Below are 18,955 nucleotides of genomic sequence, written 5' to 3'. Positions count from 1 at the left end.
CTCCAAGAGAACGAGCGAGCGGAATCATTTGGAAATACCAAAAGCATACAACCATGGTAACTTGACTCAGACCAATGCGTTAACATGCTTCCCATGAGTTCATGTCCATGCCTCTCCAAATGAACTGGCGAGCGGAATCGTTTGGAACACAAAGAACCATGCAACGTGACTCTCTCTAATAACAAACAGTGCCTCCCTGGAACGCACCACCGCAACTCTCCACAAAAAAAGGAAGGAAAACATTTCCATACACAGCGCCAGTAGTGTGCCTGTTGCATTGGCAACATAGTGCCAACTCGGCTTCACTTCCACGCACCTCACTGTGACTCGCCAGAGAAAATGCATGTAACACACACGTGGACAAACGTGAGTCTGGCTAATAACAATACTTGCCCCCGCCGTTTTCACATCCATTCCTCTCCAAGAGAACGAGCAAGCAGAATCATTTGGAAATACCAAAAGCATACAACCGTGGTAACTTGACTCTGACCAATGCGTTAACATGCTTCCCATGAGTTCATGTCCATGCCTCTCCAAATGAACCGGCGAGCAGAATCGTTTGGAAAACAAAAAAACATGAATGTAACTCTGAGTAACACCAAGCCATGCCCCTGTGGATCACACAAAAACACTAAAATCAAAAAAATGCTAACATCCCACCGACTAACAGTTAAGATGGCAAGCAAAAAACAAGTTCATGGAAGTACACAAAAAGTTTCACCGATCTTGATGTCCAAACAGACGCAGGCACGTCATAGAAAACGTCTGCAACACGCGCATGCACGAACGTGACTCTGGGTGACACCAAACCATACCCACATCGATGTCACCACACTAAAATAAAAAAACGCTCCCGCATCGAAGCCCACAGAAAGTTACACCAATCTTGATGTGAAACCGAACGGTCGAAGATTCGCAACGGTTGGACCATCCCCCTCTCTCCCTCCACTCCTTTCTTCCTTTTGCTTTCGCACCGAAAATCTCGAACACTTCACCAGTTCCCCTATCTCAAAAACCCTCCTCTCTCCTACTGCCCGCATTTGTCCAATCCAACAGACCAACCAAAAATCCAAATCGTGTTCGCCTCACACACCAGCCGCCATCCACTTCGAGATACATACAGTCGGTGGGTGCCTGCGAAAGCATAAAAAACCTCTCCCGGCGGCGGCGACGACTGACGGCGACGACCCCTGCTCGCGGCGGAGGTACCAACAGAGAGCAGGGAGAAAAAGCAGCTGATGGATGTGACAAATCCCTCACAAGCAATCGAAGGTAAAAAAATATTAATCCATTACATTCCATTACCACAGTTTGATCAAAGCGGTTTTCCCCCTTTTTGACGGACATGAACCCTAACCGCCAGACAAAACCGCGTTTCCAAAAAGTATGTTTAGAATTTTGTAGCAAAATTGAAATAAGGTAGACACGCGTGCAATAGGATGCTACCACTATCCGCCATAGAAATCTGCTCACAAGATATTTGCCTAAAACGTATTGTGCATGCCAGAACTATCTAGGACACCGCTCTAGATTCAAACCATGAGAGCATCCTTAAATTCAAAACCTGCTATTTACAGAAGATTCTATATATCCGTTGATTGTATCTGTTTCAAATTATGTGCCTCTCTCATATCAACATCCGTGCTCCAATAATAGATCTAGATGTGTGCTTATAGCGTGAAACAATCTCTGCCTCTCCGGCAGTGCCGTTTTTTGTGTCCACGGGGTGCATCTCCTCTTTTTCCTGTGAAATTAAATTTTGCTTCTACTGCTGCTAACACCTGGGCATTTTTACGTCGCAAGGAATGGTAATAAGGAAAACAGGGTACCTGCAGAACATCCTGCCGTGTAGCAAGGTACTATAAAAGGCTCACACAAACCATATAACAAAAACTATGTAGCAGGAGCAGTAAGTTAACCACTTACGCCCACACAATCTTGGGAACTACACTTTGATGAAATTTTTTACACACTATGTGTATCATTATTCATTCAATGACATTTTATCTTACCCTCTAAACCTTACAATTATATTTACATAATATCAGTTGTAGTGTTTTTTTCAATATAAAAAAATACCTCCCTTCACTGTTATGGACTTGACAGCAGCCATACTACTCACAGCTGACCCTAATTTCCATCACTCATTGGTCAAACCAAGAGTTAGGAAGAAAACTTGATATAACAAGAAAACAATGGATTGATCGCCTTTTTAGCTCAGGAAATGAAAGAAAAGGGCTATCTTATCAATCTATGTAGATTAAGTTTCAGATTCTTTTTGTGCAGTCGTGGAAGACATGGTTTGAAAACTATATCCCATTTATCTTGATTTTGCTACATAATGCTTTTGTTACATAATCATCGTGCAGGTGACGGTTGTGCAGGAGGAGATATTGAAACGATTTTGTCTGAACTTAACAGTGCATATCCAGAAAAAACCACTCATCTCTCCTGACCCGTCAGAAAAAAGAACGAAGCGGAACATGGACAACAAAGCACCCGAGCAAGTGCCAGCACCAACTTCGAGCAGGGAGCTACAAAAAGAGAGGCCATCAGAAACCAAGACTGACGTTCCTCCTAGAACAAAAAGACAAAAGACAAAGGACAAAAATCAACTCATCAGCAACAGTGCTACCTTGCAGCAGCAGCAGCCAAGACCTCTAATGGTGCTCCCGCCAGCAGTTACAGGGGTCAAGAATGAACTAACTAAAACCAAGAAGAAAAACAAAAGAAAACGGTTTGAAGAAGGCGAGGATGATGCCAGCAAAGAGTCAGAGCATGATGCTGCCGACGACGACGATGGCACAAAACATTATGATGACCTCATTTGTGCAGAGGGCGATGACGCCGCAGGGGACAACGGTGGCGCCGTAGAGGACAGCAACAATGATGTAAAACACAATTTCTCTACAGATTTTTCCTACCGCTTTACACCCATGAAAACCAAACCATCCTCTATAACAAAGCACTCTTTTTCTACACAGGGAAAACCAAAACAGAAGCGGACAAAGAGGATGAAGACAAGTGGAAAAGAATTGGCAGCACCAACGGATAATGAACATGAGGCAACAACAAATAAGGACAAATGCGAAATCAAGGCAGGAGCAGCATTTGATCAGGTCAATAGAGCATGGAACTTACTAAAAGAACGTCACCGGCAAGATGTTAGGACGGCCGGGTTTGGAAGCATAGAGGAATGCCAAATAAAGCGCTCCATCTACAAACCGCTTGCAGCACATATCTACGACAACCTGGACACAGAAAGCATGACAATAACATTCGGTGACGCTGATCAGCTGAAAGTAATCAAGATTACCAGGGAAGCTATACACAAGGTGTTTGGATACCCAAACGGCACAGAAAAGTCAGCACCAAGGCCAGAGAAGAGCAGAACTTCAGTGAAAGAACTAAGCACAGAACTTGGCCTCAAGAAAATGGATTTCCATCATGACGATCTGTTTAAAGAACTACAAAAGTTGGTGAAAGTAAATGACGAACAATCAAACAGGAAATCAGTTAAAATATTTTTCCTTATTTTTTTCCACAACGTTGTCTGTGGAACAACCTCCCCTACCTTCAGCAAACAAGTCATTATGGTCAAGGACTTGGACTATCCAGAAATGGCAAAGATGGATTTCTGTGAGGTAATCGTCGAAAGTATTAAGGAAGGAGCCAAGATATGGTAGAAGCACAGGTTGTTGCCTCAGGAAAAAAAGAACAAAAAGCATCTCAATGGTTTGGCACAGGGACCAGTAATAATGTACCTCGACTCCCTGCTGCTGCCGACCGACACAATAGAAATGTGCAAGATTGCAAAGACAATGGACAAGACATCATTACCGCAAGCAAACCACCTAAGACAGAGTGACCTAAAGAAAATAGCTATGGCAGACATGAAAAAGGACAGAAAAGCACGACCAGATGACTATGAATTTGGCAAGATAAAGGTATAGCCCTATTGAATATATATGCATTATACCTTATAAAAACGGTTTCCAGTCTAACCAACTCCATTCTACCGAAACAATGCAGACATGGAAAGGAACAGAAGAGAGGATCTTCTATGCCAGCACAGCAACACCTTCGCATTCATTACAAATGATACCAGCAAAACAACAGGAGCACCAGCAGACGACCAAGCTACTACCACCCCCAACCATGCGCCGGGACAAAGCACATGTCAGCACAAGTGGAAGCAAGCAATCAGTCACAGGCACCAGCACAGGGTCATATGAAATATTCGCAAGGATAGAAGAAACGTTGAAACAAGTACTCGACGAAACAAAATAGATACCAGGAATAAAGACCAGGGTTGGACACCAATGCAGCAAACAAGAGGAGGAATTAGATGAAAACATGAAGAACTCAGTGGTGCAACAAACAACGGCCCTGATTGATTCTCTCGAACAACTTAGAAAATTTCAGGACATTGTTTGCACGGTGAGCTTACCAGAAGAGCCGTCGCTGAAGTTGCAGGATGGAGTAGACGCATGAGCCACAGCTGCACTTGTACATGGCAAGCACATGAAAGAAGTCGCAGCCATAGCAGAACCAGGAGCGAGGAGAAAAAGGAAGAAGAAAGAAGAAGACCAACAAAACAAACATGAAAGGAAGAAAAGAATAACAAAATCAAGAACACAGACCTCGAGAATTAGCCAAAGGGAGACAAAAGAACATAACAAGGTGAAAAAAGAGCAAAGCAAAGAGCATGTATCAACCAATACAACAAGTGCCGAAGGACAGCAAGAACAAGGTAGAAAAGTAGCTGCAGAAGCAGAGAATCAAGATGAAAATCAGGTAAATGAGAACAAATACATCATCCATGTAACTCGAAAGCGATGCTTTCAAACTTGAACTTAAAAAATCTGTCTTCAATTCTGTTAGGGACACGGCAAGAGAACGCCACCAAAACATAAAGGCCAACAGCAGCATGTCGTCAAGAACACCGAGCAAGAGGATGGAAGCAATAGAACAAGCAACCCAACAACAGATGATGCTCCCTCAAAAGCATCAACAGGAGCACTACGAGAGACGAACAGGATCGGAGGCAGCAAAGAAGTGAGTATAAAAAATCAGTCTCTTCTTTGTAAAAAGTCTCTTATCTCTAAACTAGAAACGGTCTTGAGTTAGCTGACAAATCTGCAACAAAATATACACTCAGCCGGACAAGTATCATATCAACGCTCCCGCAAACAAGGCACGGGTTGATCTAGCATCGACTGTTAACAGCACGGCACAAAAACAAGAAGAAAACAACAAAGAAGAGGTAAAACTTCCAAACCACCTCGCCCAAATGTCGTCAACTCATATTGTTTCATCTATCAGCAAAGAGAAGAGGATGCCCATGCAAAACAGAAAGTTGATATAGAACAACTCTCCAGCACAAGAGCATTTCAGATGACCTATACAGGGGAGAAAGCCTGAGACACTGCACCTGGTGACACACACAAGGCTGGTATACAAAGCAAAGAAAAAGTGGACGCAGAAACGGATATCCCAACCACCGGTGCAAAGGTAAAATTCAACAAGAACCATTTTTCCAAAATTAATAAGAAATGTACTGCCCAGCACAACCTGTCAAAGTAACACAAGAGTTACAAGCAATGAACCATGCTTTTCCTTTTTTCATGAAATGCAGGAAACAAACGAGGACGGTCATCCCGAAGAACAGCAAGGGGTACAAACAGAACAAACCAAAAAAACAAGGGCAAATGGTGACTAAAATGGTACCCAGTACGCCGACCAAACAGCAGTCTCCACGTGACAAATACAACCTAGAAGACATGCCACCAGCATCGAAGACCAACGAGGTAAAGCTACACGCACCTGCTCCTACAACTAAAAAAAGTTATGCATGCATAGATGAAGTCCAAACTTTATTTACATTTTTTGACTGAACAGAAGAAAGAAACAAATGAAGCAGAAGATGTGCCTCAAGAAGCGATAGAAAGTGCTGCTACCGCTCGACAATGTACAAAAACTCCAGAAGACAGAGAAAAAGTGACAGGAACGGCAAAAGAGAGATTGAATGTAGAGGTCAAGCTAAAAAACCTCTTTCTATAGCATATAAAAAACAGACACATTTTAATTACTTTTTTGCGTTCCGACAGATGCAAGAAACCGAGGAGAGCACCAATATTCAAGACCAACAAACACAACAACACCAGGGAATGGAACAATCAGAAGATATTGTTCCAACAACGGACAGGGTAACCGCCGTAGAACAAGCCAGAAAACCTCCGCTGTCTGAGCAAGAAATAACAGAGATGCCAATGTCGACGCAAAAGACTGAAAAGGTGAAGTGAGATAACCTGCTTTTAAGGAAATTAGATATTTAAGTGAACAAAGACACAAATGCAATCTCATTTACCTACATCTATGTCTCAACAGCCACAAGACAAAAACGATGACACCACAGAAGAACAAAACGAAAAAGATCCAGAGGAGCTACAAAAACCTCCACTCAAAGAAGAAAAGCTCCAAAAACCTCCACTCAAAGAGGCAGCACCGGCGGAAACGGCTGAAAAGGTGAAGCTACAAAAAAACGTTCAAAGACACACTTAAACATTTGAGTATTTTTCTTAGGGAACGGACACTAAACTACAATGAAAATAATGAGCATATTTAATTATTTTTTAACCACGCTTTTACATGATAACGCTGAAACCTCAACAAGACACGCACGCAGACACAAGCAAAGAAGCAAAGGGCCACGGTGCATTGGAAGACCATGCAGCAAACATTCCAGAGAGAGTCAGATAACAACAAGAAAAAGGTTGCACCATCAGACAAGAAACATTGTTCTGTGAAAGATGTTGCCGCCAAAAACACGATGGTAAGCCAGGACGGCACTCAAACAGAACATGAACCATTGATCATACAAAACCTGGTCATCGAAGAAGGCACAAAAGATGAAGGGATCGAACGCCTGTACAACAACATCATGACAGCGAATCAGGACAAAGGGTAAGTTCATGTTACCACCAACGAATTATATTCCTCCAATGATTTTCTCCCTTAAAGATTTTACATGTATACCTGTAAATATATAAGTATATATATGTGTGTGTGTGTGTGTTGCAGGCACGAGATTTTTATAAATACAGAGACGTCAACAGTAACGGTGAGCCTCATGGCGGAAAGCTTCAAGTCTGGAAACACAGTGCGCAGCGAAACCATGGCAGTCATGCTACAGATGTTGAAAAAGCAATTCAGGGGCACAAAGAGAAAGATTCTATCAACATACAACACCGTAAGTAAACCTCAAATTTCAACAAATGAATATCACTATATCGATCAATCAACCCTTTCTGTACAATTGAATTTACAAATCTCTTTTACGCACATGTGACAAAAAAAAGCAGGCATCAATATGCACGGCCACCCACGAAGATCCATTGGAGTTGAAAAATAAAGACGAAGCACACGTCAGAGATAAGACAATGCCTAAAAGGCTTAAAAGATTCCTCGATCTGGAAGAAGGAGAGCAACTACAAGATTTCGACATAGTAAGCACATGTCATGTTACAGATAAGAAATACAATCTCGACACTACAATTCCGTCTAACGATCAACAAATCATGACTAAATTCAAGAAGGATCCCTTATTTATTTATTTTCCTTTTTGCAGTTCTTTCTACCAGTTTGCATAGGCGGACCTCTTTGAGAAGGAGTTGTCGGCCACTACTTCGTTGTTACAATAAACATGAAAAAAGAGCGCTTCGAACTCCTTGACTCTTTAGCAGTTGAACATGAAGGAACAATGGATTACTTCAACACAGTAACAAACAGAGTAAAGAGCATATGGAAGCAAGTAAGCAAATTTCTCCAGCTGTCTCCAAGTAGTATTGACCATTTCAAAAAGGTCAAAATGCAGGTGCCACTTCAGGGACGAACGTAAGCACTACAAACCTTTCTCCTTTTCATTACTCTCTGTAACAATTAAACTATTAATTCAATCCATAAAAAACATAGGACGTTAGGACAACTTCACCTAAACTGCCCAACCATCTTTGGACAACGACAATAACCAATCATCCTTCTACCTGTAGACTCGACTGTGCGTTCTATATGTTCATGAACGCAAAGCACTACACCGACGGTGGAGAAACAGTGTACCTAACAGAAGAACAAGTCCCGGGGTTGAGGAAGAAAATTCTCTATCAAATAATCAGCCAATACAGAGATACGGCCGCACTGTCATTAATCAACTACACCAAAGGTTTCTCTTTCTCAAGACAACAAAGTAAAATTCTACTTATATAATTTTCAGAGACACGCCAATAATTTTTTATTTTTTATTTTAACAGATATGCTGAACTCTGAGGTCGATATGGAAGACAGTGAAATGCAACGAATACATTGTGACATAATTCAAGAAGAGATTCCTCCAACTCCCGAGCACATTGGGACGAGCGCTCAAGAGATAAAAGTTATTGACATTAATGACACAAGCAGCGATGAGGAGAAAGAAGATTATCATGTGAGCAGCAAGGATACCACCAAAGCATCTGAAGAAGCGCCCACGGAAGAACAAGCCCAGACAAATGTTGGTTTACAGAGGGAACAACACACGCAACCAGACACTGATTTACAAAAGGAAGACGAACAGAAAGATCCACCGATAGAACCAGGCAGAACACCCCCAGATAAAAAGATAGAACAGATAACAGGCTCTCCTTTAGAAGGTGATAACAGGACAAAGAGCGTACCAACTCGCCAACAAGATCTTTCCAAACAGAACAAGAACCATGTTGACGAAGATCGCAAACCAGGAACATCACCCGAGGTGAAACATGCAGAAGAAGAAAAGAAGTAGAAATAAAAGGATTTAACAGAAAAGATACTTGAACAGAGGAAACACGATGCTGCAATCTTAGTAGAACCGAGCATCGAAAACAATAGCACACAAAAGGAATCACCAACACCTAGGCAGCCTAACGAGCAGGCGCAGTTAGGTCACGACAAGAAAAAGGCAAGGCATCTTCCAAGAGTACAGACAAGATCCCCAAAACCCTCAACGATTCAATCATCAGAGATCAGCTCAGCAAACATAATCTCAATTAAGAGGCCATTCAAATGACCAAGCAAGGAACCTGGGAAAGTCAAGGTTGCATCACTTGTTCCAGGAGATTTCATTTACAGAGAAAAGGCCATGCAACTCTATAGATATCTGATGAGCCGACAAGGACAGAGAGAATCCGCAGGGTAAGCAGATTCTCCTAGTTCCATGGAAACAACTACACAGAGCTACAGATTCTCTAACATCCAACTAACAATTCACTCACCTACTTCCAAACCCTCCTTGCAGACAAGTGCTATATAAATATAAAAGCTCAAACCAAGAAGACTGCATTTCAGCAAAATCCTTCATGGAAGAAGCAGGAAAAGGAGAAACACAGATGGAGGGCTCCATGCTAAACACATTACTGGAGGAATGGGCAGAACAAGAACATTTCAACCCAGACGACACAATTGTACTCCCTGCAGGTTTCGCAAATGTATGCATACCTCACCCACAAAAAAACCACCGCCATTACTATGATAGAATATTTAACTAAAACCACACACTCTCTTTCTTGAAGCTGGTGCTCGGTCTCAATTATGATAACGGTGAGCTATCAGAATTCAACAAGGACGAAGCACTAAAAGGATTTGAACTCCTCGTGGGAGGTAAAGACATCCTCCGTTCGAAGATGGTAAGCTCAGTATTATTACTTAGCACATGACCTATTCTCTTTGGGCTTTCAACGTAAAATAAAATTCAATTTTTACATCAACAATGATCTCCGCTCTCAACGTAGATCATGATACCTCACCACACAAACAAACACTACACGCTCTATGTTGTGAACAAGTTCAGAGATAGCATCGACATCCTTGACTCACTGAACTACGTAAACTACGCCGATTTGTTTTGGAGTCAACACCACGAGCATCGAGAAGAACTGGTACGTACTTTGTGTACATTTATTTCCTCTTTTCCTCATGATAGTATGATACTCTTACTTTCCTCAATGCCGCACCCAAACAACAAAACCATAATGCAATAACAAATGAGAAGGATGTCTGTGCTAATGAAAAAGCACCACGGATTAAAACACAAGAACGGACCAGACTGGGAAAGGATAGCAGAAAGGCCTCACAGGGTCTGCACACCAAAGCAAGAAGGAACACAATGCGGTCACTTCACGGCCCAATTTGCGAAATACTATAATGGGAAAGAACTGGTCAAGGACAGAGAGGATTTTCATGTAAGTTACCATTGCATACACGTCAAATAACTTGATTTCTTTATTACCGTAATTAGTTTATTAACAATTGTGAATAACACGTAACTATAAACCATACATTTTCACATGCCTACAGCCCAGCAAGGTCGATGCCGAATGGAAACCGGAGTACGTATACACACTCATATTCGGTAAAACCAACCAAATAAAGGACCATCAACTTCCTGGAAAACTCAAAGATTACAAACCAGAGACTGCAAACCTTTTTTCACCCATGAAAGGTAATATAACTATCTTCATTTTTACCATCAGTCATCATTACTAGAGCTTCAAATATTTCTTTTAGAAACAACAGCCATAATTTTTTTTGCTTTGACAGAGCGAGACGTAAAAAACCAGCATCAGTCAGAGAGCAGCAACAAATACCCGCAACACCGGCATTCGTTTCTACACGTGGATAAGGCAAACGAGCTCTACAACATAGTCATGAGTGACACATGGCAGGATGAATTCAAAAGGTAACTGCAAAGAACCTTAAATTCCTGTTTATTAAAAGGAAGTACTTGTTTAATGACTTTCTCAACAAAAATTTCTTCTACTGCCCTGAATGTAAGCAGAAAAGTAGTATTCTCGAGAGATCAACCAAAGACAACTTTTACTGGATCAAAGCTAAAGGAAATATTTGGGCCTGCAAACAAGAAAAATCTTCAAGGAATGGAAAAGAAGGTGCTCGATGAGTTAGCAGAAGCATGTGAAAGCAGCAACCAGACTATACACAAAAGACATAGACTATTATTAGGCCCAAGCTTTGCGGGGGTAAATTTCAAAAAAAATCACAGTGATCATATAAACTCATCTTTTTCGAACTATTGTTTAATCTCTTGGTGCCAATCTATTTTTTCTAACTCGTTTTTTATCGTTTTTTATTTGTTGCCTGCAGCATATTCTGAGTTTAAAGGATAAAAGAAAATCTATGAAGGACTTCAGAGTTGATTTCACATGAGAAAAGGATGCCTTGGTTCCTTTGTTCCTTAAGAAATGTCAATCAGAGAAGCTCAAAACAGCAAAAATGGTAATAGCGTTTTCCATACAACAAAATAAAAATAAGCATTTCAAAACAGAATACTATATTCTAAACTCTCCTCTAACAATAAAACTTTTGTACCACAGGTATTCATGCCATTTGAAAAGGAAGACCGATACACACTATTGGTGCTCGACAGATATAAAAGGAAGCTTCAAATCATCGAACCTGAAGAAACCTCTCTTGAAGAATTGAGAAGACAAGAATACCTGAAAAATCAACATGATCGACACGTGCATGATGGCAAACTAATGAAGCAGATTGCTATCATGGAAAACAACAAAGCCATCAAAGAAAAGGACCATCACAAATACCACAACCATAAAGACAAAGTGGTAAGAATTATAAATGATGCCATCTTTCAGTTTTACAAATTACACTACATGTATCTCTAAAAACAAAAACAAAATGCAATTCCCAGGTTCCCAGGTTTAAAGAAGTATACAAAATATTACTGGGTGAAAAATTCGAAAAGGAAAATACAAGGTGGGGTGTTGAAGTTTTACACGACATTCCAAAGGTGAACAAAGGTGAAACCCCGTTTGCTGTTCTAAGGTTCGCGCATCTCTTTGATGGCAACCACTTCGTCGAAGAGATTGATAATTTTGACGTAAGTTTTTGCTTAAAACTCGCAATAAATCTTCTAGGTATCATACAACTGCATGACCTAATACTGATGTGTTTTTTCTCCTTTTTTTCACTAACCTTTTTATAGGATGGCACGGAACAATGGAAAGCACAACAACTGTGCAAGCTAGTATTTAGCGATCAGAATACAATCGAACCTAGCGAAATGGGCGATGAGATTAGAAAGATCTACGACGACATCACGCAATAAAAAGTTGTTGATAAGCGAACGAGCCTAGCTCCATCGAAACACCAGAAGACGATTTAACCGCACATCGTACTGTAGTAATGAAGCAACAGACTATTTTTATTGATGTAGTTCCTTGATTCTTCAGTAACCAAGCATTCGAACACAAGCCGGTGCCCATGCCCAAACTATCAATCCAGGCGGTTGATGACCATGCCCCATAAACCACCCAAGTCTGTCCCTAGACATACGTGTGTCAAGTCGACACGCCATGACTCTACATACTACTCACGCGTGACCACCGGTGACTTTGATGCTTCACAAACATTCCCCCTTTCTGAAACCATGTGCTGCCGAATGCCACCAACCTACAGAATGAGTCTGGCGTGAGTACAAACATGACTCTCTAAATGAGTATTCAAACAAATGCATGTGGTCCCACCGACTCGCGCCGTTAGAGACCTCACACCTGTGCATCCACAATGGTGCCTTCCTACCTCAGTATTAGCAAGCAAGCCTCTCCGACCACACCACCATGCATCCAGAGGATTAAGAGCCGGTAATGCCTCTCAAAGTCCCACACCACTCCATGCCCGTGATGCCAGACATGCGTGACTCTCTAGAGGCTTCACAACCGTGACTCCCTAAATTCATATTCGGAAGCATGCCTCTGGTATCACACTTTTGAATTTTCGCAACAACCAAAACCCCACTTCCGTGCCTCTTGGGTCTTCACCTCCGTGCCTTCTGTAACTGCATATACGTGCCTAACGTGTCACGCCACGAGACTCTTACATGGTCACGGTACCACGCCCATGTCTCTTCACAAACGTAAGAACAGTGCATCTCTAACCAAGCATTCCAACACATGCCTCTCAGACCACACTATTGTGCACCCACAACATTGATACCCGTGCATCGAGAAGTCGCAATCCCGTGCCTTGCGTACCTGGATCCAGGTGCCTCTCTCACATGACACTTGTCATGACTCTTACATGCCCCATGACGTCGCACAACCTTGACTCACTTCCAAACCGTGACCCTGTAACTATGTATTAGGAGCTCAACTCTGCTACCCCGTCCACGTGCCTCCGGGCCCTGTAGTAACACACGCCGGTGACTCTAAAGACTGCAAACATGTGCCTCTCTAACTGCGTATTCCGGCCCATACCAATCCTGCCACTCCTCTAGAAGACGCGCTTGTGTGGACAACTAAAGTGTACTCAGCGCAAAAAGATTGCTTTGCATTTTGTTGTTTTTAGAGTAAAAAGCAACATTACTACTTCAAAATCACATGATTGCTGAATAAACATAGTACTTAGTAAGCTAAATAACTTGCTCAATCACATAAACAAACTACAACTGGACATAAGGAAACTTGTTTAACCTGATACAGATGACATTACAAACTCCTTCGTTCTAACAGAAGTAAACTACGAACCTGATACAATAGAAAGGACAAGCATAAACACAAGCAACTCCACGACCAGTTTTCTATGTTTTCGTCGTCACTAGTATACGTAGTAAGGATCGTCATAATTCTTCTCTGCCTCTTTTGCACTCTCCAGACCTTCTCTGATGTTTTCAATTCTCTTCCACAACTCGTAGGTTGCGTACGCATCTCTCGCTGCATACTCAATGAGGTAATTTGGCAATGGGCTGATCCCCCACAGTTTATGGTCTTCAACTCTATCAATCTTATCCTTCATCTGTTTGTAGAGTGGGTGGATCACGCTACCTGCAACATCAGCCAAAGAGTGGTACCTCTTTCTTCCCTTGAAAGGAACTCTCCATTTGCGCTGGATGTCGACGTACTTGTCGGGGTTGATCTCCAAACCAGAACTTCGCAGCATCTCTTTGTCACCTTCAATACTGAAGCCAGCAAAGGTGTAGAACCTATCCTCCTTCAGGAATGGGCGGAGGCTCTTGGGCTTGCAGGGGGATGGCACATTTAAGGTCGATTCATCAAGTATCGATCAAGTACATGCTTATATAGTACGTATAATTCATGGACGAAAACATTTCAGAAACTGCTACGCAAAGTTCAGAAATAAAATACAAGCACAACATGTTATTTTTATTTTTTGGAATTTACACTTGAACCAATTACCTGTCCACTTCTTAGCCACGTTAACACATCAATTCAAGAAACTGAACTACACTAGAACTTGAAATATATAAAATACACTAGAATAGAAAGTACGCTAGAACATCGAGTTCAGAAAATAATCTCGTACATCAAACCCATAAATTAATCTAGTGCATCAAATACATGAACTGATCTGGTGAGTCAAGTTCAAAATCTATTGTGTTGCATCTACTTCAGAAACTTCACTGATACATCAACTCAATAAACCAATCTAATCAAATTTCCGGGTGAAAAGATAATTAAACAGAAGCACGGAGAGGTTGAAACTGTAGGATGGTTCGCCATTTTGTTGCCGCGGTGATGTGATATACCAAACAGAGTTCCTCCACGCATAACTGTAGAACCGCTGCCCTCTGCGGAGGTTGGTCCTCCCTGGTATACTCGACATCAACGCCGATGTAGTGAGGGTACAAGCCGTGGAGCCTCTTCAGGATCCTGCTGATCATCTTGTCGGCTTCCTCGGGGTTGCTGGTGCATACGACATCCAGCTTTTCCTTGCCATGGATGTCAACCTCCTTGAGGTGCACTTTGTAGTCATGCTTCTGACCGGGGACCTAAACGTCGTCGACCTTCGTGCTCTGGTCGGACGTCTCACCATGGGGACACTTGGCAGATGGTTCCTCCGCCATTACGCTCCTCCAACGATGGTCGCCTTCACATAGAGATTGTGAGGAGATGCTAGTTGAGATGGAACGGCAATAGTGTTTTCGGAATTGAGCGGTTATGGAAGCGCAGTTACCCTTTTCTACCAAGGTCTGTGTCGTGGAGAAGGCGGTTGGACGCGGCCGTGGTAGAGAGGGCGGAAGACATGCGCTCGTCGTTGCTGTGCGTCGAGGCAACCGCCGAGTGGCAATGCTCGCGGTTGGCGGGAAAAAGCAACCGTCAAATCGTCCGATTAAGCACGTAACAAATGTTATTGCTCGCACCTTTCCCGGTGCACGCCGCTACTACCACACGACCAATGTTGCACAGACTTCACACATGTGGACCCACAACCCATACTCTCTGAGTACTATTCGCACCGATGCCTCTAGTACCAAACTTCCCGACGCATCACTCTTACGTGCCCGTGGCGGCACACGCTCGTAATGAAGGAAATATGCCCTAGAGGCAATAATAAAGTTATTATTTATTTCCTTATAATCATGATAAATGTTTATTATTCATGCTGGAATTGTATTAACCGGAAACATAATACATGTGTGAATACATAGACAAACAAAGTGTCACTAGTATGCCTCTACTTGACTAGCTCGTTAATCAAAGATGGTTATGTTTCCTGACCATGAACAATGAGTTGTTATTTGATTAACGAGGTCACATCATTAGTTGAATGATCTGATTGACATGACCCATTCCATTAGCTTAGCACCCGATCGTTTAGTATGTTGCTATTGCTTTCTTCATGACTTATACATGTTCCTATGACTATGAGATTATGCAACTCCCGTTTACCGGAGGAACACTTTGGATGCTACCAAACGTCACAACGTAACTGGGTGATTATAAAGGAGCATTACAGGTGTCTCCAAAGGTAGATGTTGGGTTGACGTATTTCGAGATTAGGATTTGTCACTCCGATTGTCGGAGAGGTATCTCTGGGCCCTCTCGGTAATACACATCACATAAGCCTTGCAAGCATTACAACTAATATGTTAGTTGTGAGATGATGTATTACGGAACGAGTAAAGAGACTTGCCGGTAACGAGATTGAACTAGGTATTGGATACCGACGATCGAATCTCGGGCAAGTAACATATCGATGACAAAGGGAACAACGTATGTTGTTATGCGGTCTGACCGATAAAGATCTTCGTAGAATATGTAGGAGCCAATATGGGCATCCAGGTCCCGCTATTGGTTATTGACCGGAGACGTGTCTCGGTCATGTCTACATTGTTCTCGAACCCGTAGGGTCCGCACGCTTAAGGTTACGATGACAGTTACATTATGAGTTTATGCATTTTGATGTACCGAAGGTTGTTCGGAGTCCCGGATGTGATCACGGACATGACGAGGAGTCTCGAAATGGTCGAGACGTAAAGATTGATATATTGGAAGCCTATGTTTGGACATCGGAAGTGTTCCGGGTGAAATCGGGATTTTACCGGGTTACCGGGAGGTTACCGGAACCCCCCGGGAGCCATATGGGCCTTCATGGGCCTTAGTGGAAAGGAGAAAGGGGCAGCCCAAGGGGGCTGCGCACCTCCCCCCTCCCCTAGTCCTATTAGGACTAGGAGAGGTGGCCGGCCACCCTTCTCCCCCTTTCCCCCTTGGGAATCCTAGTTGGAATAGGATTGGGGGGGGAGTCCTACTCCCGGAAGGAGTAGGACTCCTCCTGCGCCCTCTCCCTGGCCGGCGCCCCCCTCCCCCCTTGGCTCCTTTATATACTGAGGTAGAGGCACCCTAGAACACACAAGTTGATCCACGTGATCTATTCCTTAGCCGTGTGCGGTGCCCCCTGCCACCATATACCTCGATAATACTGTAGCGGAGTTTAGGCGAAGCCCTGCTGCTGTAGTTCATCAAGATCGTCACCACGCCGTCGTGCTGACGAAACTCTACCCCGACACTTTGCTGGATCGGAGTCCGGGGATCGTCATCGAGCTGAACGTGTGCTCGAACTCGGAGGTGCCGTAGTTTCGGTGCTTGATCGGTTGGATCGTAAAGACGTACGACTACTTCCTCTACGTCGTGTCATCGCTTCCGCAGTCGGTCTGCATTGGGTACGTAGACAACACTCTCCCCCTCGTTGCTATGCATCACATGATCTTGCTTGTGCGTAGGAAAATTTTGAAATTACTATGAAACCCAACAGTGGCATCCGAGCCTAGGTCATTTATGTTGATGTTATATGCACGAGTAGAACACAAGTGAGTTGTGGACGATACAAGTCATACTGCCTACCAGCATGTCATACTTTGGTTCGGCGGTATTGTTGGACGAGATAACCCAGACCAACCTTACGCGTACGCTTACGCGAGACCGGTTCCCTCGACGTGCTTTGCACATAGATGGCTTGCGGGCGACTGTCTCTCCAACTTTAGTTGAACCAAGTATGGCTACGCCCGGTCCTTGAGAAGGTTAAAACGGAGTCTATTTGACAAACTATTGTTGTGGTTTTGATGCGTAGGTGAGATTGGTTCTTACTTAAGCCCGTAGCAGCCAAGTAAAACATGCAGCAACAAAGTAGAGGACGTCTAACTTGTTTTTGCAGGGCATGTTGTGATGTGATATGGTCAAGGCATGATGCTGAATTTTATTGTATGAGATGATCATGTTTTGTAACCGAGTTATCGGCAACTAGCAGGAGCCATATGGTTGTCGCTTTATTGTATGCAATGCAATCGCGATGTAATGCTTTACTTTATTACTAAATGGTAGTGATAGTCGTGGAAGCATAAGATTGGCGAGACGACAACGATGCTACGATGGAGATCAAGGTGTCGCGCCGGTGACGATGGTGATCATGACGGTGCTTCGGAGATGGAGATCACAAGCACAAGATGATGATGGCCATATCATATCACTTATATTGATTGCATGTGATGTTTATCTTTTTATGCATCTTATCTTGATTTGATTGACGGTAGCATTATAAGATGATCTCTCACTAAATTATCAAGAAGTGTTCTCCCTGAGTATGCACCGTTGCCAAAGTTCGTCGTGCCCAGACACCACGTGATGATCGGGTGTGATAAGCTCTACGTCCATCTACAACGGGTGCAAGCCAGTTTTGCACACGCAGAATACTCAGGTTAAACTTGACGAGCCTAGCATATGCAGATATGGCCTCGAAACGCGGAGACCGAAAGGTTGAGCGTGAATCATATGGTAGATATGATCAACATAAACGATGTTCACCATTGAAAACTACTCCATCTCACGTGATGATCGGTTATGGTTTAGTTGATTTGGATCACGTAATCACTTAGAAGATTAGAGGGATGTCTATCTAAGTGGGAGTTCTTAAGTAATATGATTAATTGAACTTAAATTTATCATGAACTTAGTACCTGATAGTATCTTGCTTGTTTATGTTGATTGTAGATAGATGGCTCGTGCTGTTGTTCCGTTGAATTTTAATGCGTTCCTTGAGAAAGCAAAGTTGAAAGATGATGGTAGCAATTACACGGACTGGGTCCGTAACTTGAGGATTATCATCATTGCTGCACAGAAGAATTACGTCCTGGAAGCACCGCTGGGTGCCAGGCCTGCTGCTGGAGCAACACCAGATGTTATGAACGTCTGGCAGAGCAAAGCTGATGACTACTCGATAGTTCAGTGTGCCATGCTTTACGGCTTAGAATCGGGACTTCAACGACGTTTTGAACGTCATGGAGCATATGAGATGTTCCAGGAGTTGAAGTTAATATTTCAAGCAAATGCCCGAATTGAGAGATATGAAGTCTCCAATAAGTTCTATAGCTGCAAGATGGAGGAGAACAGTTCTGTCAGTGAGCATATACTCAAAATGTCTGGGTATAATAATCACTTGATTCAATTGGGAGTTAATCTTCCAGATGATTGCGTCATTGACAGAATTCTCCAATCACTACCACCAAGCTACAAGAGCTTCGTGATGAACTATAATATGCAAGGGATGAACAAGACTATTCCCGAGCTCTTCGCAATGCTGAAAGCTGCGGAGGTAGAAATCAAAAAGGAGCATCAAG

General features: G+C 42.9%; 1 protein-coding gene across 1 annotated transcript; it reads right to left on the bottom strand.

Annotated features, from left to right (window-relative positions):
- Positions 1 to 13,641: 13,641 nt before the first annotated feature.
- Positions 13,642 to 14,725, bottom strand: LOC147986634 (3'-5' exonuclease-like). The gene is made up of 2 exons (XM_087542092.1): positions 14,591 to 14,725; positions 13,642 to 14,061 (listed from the first exon to the last, which is right to left on the bottom strand). Exons 1-2 carry the CDS (start codon positions 14,723 to 14,725, stop codon positions 13,642 to 13,644), a joined length of 555 nt encoding a protein of 184 aa, XP_087398218.1.
- Positions 14,726 to 18,955: the final 4,230 nt, after the last annotated feature.

This window comes from Triticum urartu, chromosome 2A (assembly GCF_056163025.1).
Source record: "Triticum urartu cultivar PI428250 chromosome 2A, HENAU_Tu73, whole genome shotgun sequence".
NCBI classification, from domain to species: domain Eukaryota; kingdom Viridiplantae; phylum Streptophyta; class Magnoliopsida; order Poales; family Poaceae; genus Triticum; species Triticum urartu.
This window is presented reverse-complemented; position numbering and strand designations above follow the sequence as displayed.